The sequence below is a fragment of the Opisthorchis viverrini genome (assembly GCF_000715545.1).
Source record: "Opisthorchis viverrini unplaced genomic scaffold opera_v5_88, whole genome shotgun sequence".
NCBI lineage: Eukaryota > Metazoa > Platyhelminthes > Trematoda > Opisthorchiida > Opisthorchiidae > Opisthorchis > Opisthorchis viverrini.
Genome location: NW_008751745.1, coordinates 55,396 through 59,530, shown reverse-complemented (window position 1 = coordinate 59,530; position 4,135 = coordinate 55,396). Strand labels below are relative to the sequence as shown.

At 48.8% G+C, this 4,135-nt stretch overlaps 1 protein-coding gene across 1 annotated transcript in view; it reads left to right on the top strand.

Moving 5' to 3' along the window:
- The window catches only part of T265_04985 (hypothetical protein), a gene marked incomplete at both ends in the record, with an annotated part of 23,997 nt that overhangs the window by 14,657 nt on the left and 5,205 nt on the right, over window positions 1-4,135 (top strand). The window contains one exon of the mRNA XM_009169875.1: window positions 3,889-4,053. Coding sequence (XP_009168139.1) covers window positions 3,889-4,053 — 165 coding nt within the window. The remainder of the gene's footprint in view (window positions 1-3,888; window positions 4,054-4,135) is intronic.

The following is a 4,135-nucleotide window of genomic DNA, read 5'->3' as shown; positions in this document are numbered from 1 at the left end:
ATTCTTCAACATCTCTTGAATCTGTCTATGGACCTCCTCCCGTAGATGGAGCGGCAACGGACGGGGGGCGGTCGAAAGCGTTCTGATGAAGGAGGAATTTCGTGTTCAATCCACGGGTAGAAGCCAAACGGATCCTCATCGCCCGTGAGCAGTTCTGAATATTCCTCAGCCACGTCACGTATTGACGATACATTACAAGACGGAAGTTTTCGGACACACAGCTCCCTCACGACAGTGCCTGGATAACCTTCAAGCTTGATTGCGCCGTACTTTGTCACCAGCCTTCCCTGCTTTAGGTCAATCACGGAATCTGTGCCCTTGAGAATATCAGCTCCCGATATTGTCTTCTCTACGTCTGGGCTGATCTCGAACACGTGCTGCACCGACTTGTCGCCTAAGCGTATCGAGTGCGTTGACAATCAGTCAATCTTCAGTCGATATCCACCAACAGCTCTCACGGCTAGCGCGCACGGTCTGCGTTCAGCTTGGTTCCCTCTTTGCCTCAGCGATACGCCTGCTCCCGTATCAATCAAACATAACTCCTTTTTTCCGTCTATCTCGACAATGGCTTGTATGGTAGCTTGTGTCAGTGCGCTAATCGCGACCCACCCAGGAAAAGAGGAGTACTCTAAAGGTTTATTGTGTACAAGTGATCCGTTACGGGGACACTGATTCCTCCAGTGGCCAGGCTTGCCACACATGCAGCACCGGCTGGTTCGAGCGTGCCTCCGCGATTCCGTCCTCACGACTGTCAGCTGTTCGGTGAGTTGGTCCACCCTGGTCTGCAGTTCCTCCACTGATGAACCATCCCTCTTCTTCTGCGACTGCAACGTGGCCAGTGGTGCCTCGGGCAGCTCCCGGGCCAGATGCACCAGCTCCTCCACACTCATCTAGCCAGTTGCTCGTGCCAACCGCAACTGGGCACCAAGCGTCGGCTGCACACCTTCGACGAACTGATCCGACAGCAGCTGGTGTCGCGACACTCCGTCCAGTGTGGGCAAAGCGCGATCCAACAACTGCTGCAGGCCGGCGAAGAACACGGTCGGGTCAGATCCGGGTTCCATCCTGGCCGTCTTGAACCGCTTCATAGCATCCTGGCGGTCGGCCGGTGTGTCGAACTCCGCTGCAAGGACTTCCTTCGCGGCAGCCCAGTCCATCTTCTGAGGACCTCTTTTGGCCGCATCCAGGGCCGCCTTCGCCCGGCCCCTGAGGAGGGTCTTCAGCGTTGCCAACTTACCCTGGTCGGTCTCCAGCCCGGCAGCCTCTGCAACCTCCTCAAAGTCCTCCGGGAAGGTCCGAACATCCCCATCCTCAAAAGGTTGAGGCCACGGTATCCTCATCCTTATCCTGGCCGCGGCACCAAATGAAAGGAAGAAGGCCTTCGCTGCGGAGTTATTTATTAGGAAATGCCAACTGACCGGTTACAGACCATTGAACAGGCAAGCAAAACTTTAATCTGCATCTTAGTTACAAAAACTAGACACCGATCTTCTCCCGAACGAGTCTTCTTGAACTTTCCTGGAGATTCAGTGACTCCACTCATTCGTCGGTCAAATCCAAGCAAATATTACAAAGTAGCTCCACGAATTCCGCAACACTATTATCAAACGCGTGGCAGTACACCCGGACATAAAATATCCTAAATGCTTGATCACCAAACCTGAGGTGGAATTTTGGAGCTGCCACGAATTTAATGTTTAATCATTGAGAGGCTTGAGCTTCTGGATTCATGTCTAACCTAGGCCATATGTCGCTCAATGGTTTTTAATCGAGCTTTCTTGCTGCAGTCAGTATCACTGCATAAATGGATTCAGTGACTTAAAGTTCATTCATATCGAAACATGAAACCAATCCAGAACCCCCCATCCCGCCTCCAAAAAAAATCGCAGTGGTGCCAGCGCCGTCCGTTTACGTTGGCTGATCGGCACAGGGGTCTCTGAGGCATGATCACAGTTTGTAAAAACTTAAAGACATGTCAGTTCAGCAATGCGGGGCCTTTTGTTCATTCCGTTTAATGTGGACACTACTGTAGAAAACCGTTTAGCTCGTTTTGGATCGATATTCTCTGTTCTGAATTACTTGAACTCATCAGTTGGCCCGCTTTCTAGCTTGTGAGCTACGATATTGTTGTGGGTCATCTGTCTCGTTCGTATGTTCGACATATCCGCGTTCCAGTCTAGTCGTGAAAAAGGTGGTCTTTGCAGTCCATTGGTTCGTAAATGCTTGCTCAGCATTCAGGAGGACATAGTCAGTACACACAATGAAAAGTTTGACAAGTCTGTCTGACTTACAAATCAAGGATCAAGTGAAAACGTTCTGGCAGTTGGGCAATTGACAGTCCGAAGAAACCAGTGGTTAGGCTATACACCACCTTCACCAGGACCAGATATGAATACGTGACATGTGACCGGTTTCCCAACCAGCCGACCGTTAGTTCGAAAGTATCCCTTTCTTGTTTCAAAGCTGTCACTGTTTTTCTACTGTTCTGCCTACGGTACTCATAGGGACTTGGTTCAGCCTTTGGACTTCTGAGTGTCTTTGTATGTTCAAATTGTACAATTCTGTGACTGGAGTGTAACAGAAACGGGGACAAGACGCAACTGGTCGTCAGCACTTTGCCACCTCACTTATGTAAATTTTGATCAATGAGGTTCAAAGAGAACTAAATGCATCATACAATATCAACACGCACCCCAACCTTCCATCTTCAAGACGAGGTTCGTGTGTTAGCTGCTTTCTGTCTAAAGTGTACCCGTGGGCATGGCACCTAACCGATCTCTTGAGCCTGTCGTCAGTTCTTATCCATATTGTTTAGCCTAAGTCTATCTATCTTTGCCCGTGAGGCTTGTATTGATTGAGGTCCGTGAAGCATTTTGGGTCGATCTGGTTTATGTCATCTTATTCAATTCACAGATAATCTTAGTCCGGCACGTTTCAAAAAAGCGTACGCACCTTTCTGTCGACCACTTTTTGGGTGCATGGATTTCTTACAATAAGCTCCGCCTACTCCATTTTCTCCCGCTTGCCATGATTGTACGGTTGTTTGTCGTCGGTATTCACTAATTGCGTATTGCTACGTATGATGATAATGAAGTGGCGCGATGCCACGTGATTGCTGCAAGGTTACATGGGTTTAGCCATCGCCATCAGTATGATACTTAGGTCTGGAATCCCAGTTCCTGAACAGTTTTCTTGGTCGAAACTCACATTCCCCCCGAGATCCAATGAAACTAAACCTGTCTTTGAGTTGTTGTGACGGAATTTCACTTGGATACCCGTGGAATTCACATTCCGCACCTATTTCCTTACCTCTGTCTGTGTATCTCTCTTATTCGAGCCGAATTCTCCAATCCGTGATCGTTTCCGTCTTTTGTCGTTCTTCGTCAACTAGCTTATGTGTGCTGTTTTAGTTGTCACCTCTTGCACACGGTGAAGTAGAGTTGTCATGTGGGGTGCCTCACGCACGACCCACCTGATTCGTTCGAAGCTTCGTTGGCACATTCCGCTCGTAGGCGACGTGTTGAGTGCTCGCTCATCGTGACTGGCATACTGTGCGAGTGTTTTTATTCGTATTGGTTGTGTTATAGGACACCATTTCGCCTGTGTATCATCCGATGTCGTTTATAGGCACTTGAGCAATCGGGTGCAATGCCTTTTGAAATCAAGGCTGGGGAGCTATATTCATTGCCACTGGATGGCGGTGGTAAACGAATAGGATTAGTAGCCACATAAGGCCGAAAATTTAGCGGGTTGTTGTCTCAACTGCTAAATTTTCAATAAGCATGCAGTTCTAGATCGCCACTTATAACAACCTGTGGTGGGACAACCTGTGGTTTACTTCTTCCGCACAGAATTTATCAATAAATAGTGTCTTCTGTTGTTCAACAGGAAAAAATTGCAATTATCCAGGATGGGACTGGTGCCGTACGAGGTGGTGCGTTTGAAAGTAACACTGGCGATAGTCCGTTCACTGCGGATGCGAACTTAAGCATCAACCAAGGTCGCTACGATTCTACTTGGATCGTGGACAAGTACCGGAGAGAGTGGGATCAGGTGAGCGAAGTTGTTCCTGTTTACTTCCCTTTGAAATGCTTGGTATGTTCAGTTTGCAGCCCCCCCCCCCCAATCCCAGTTC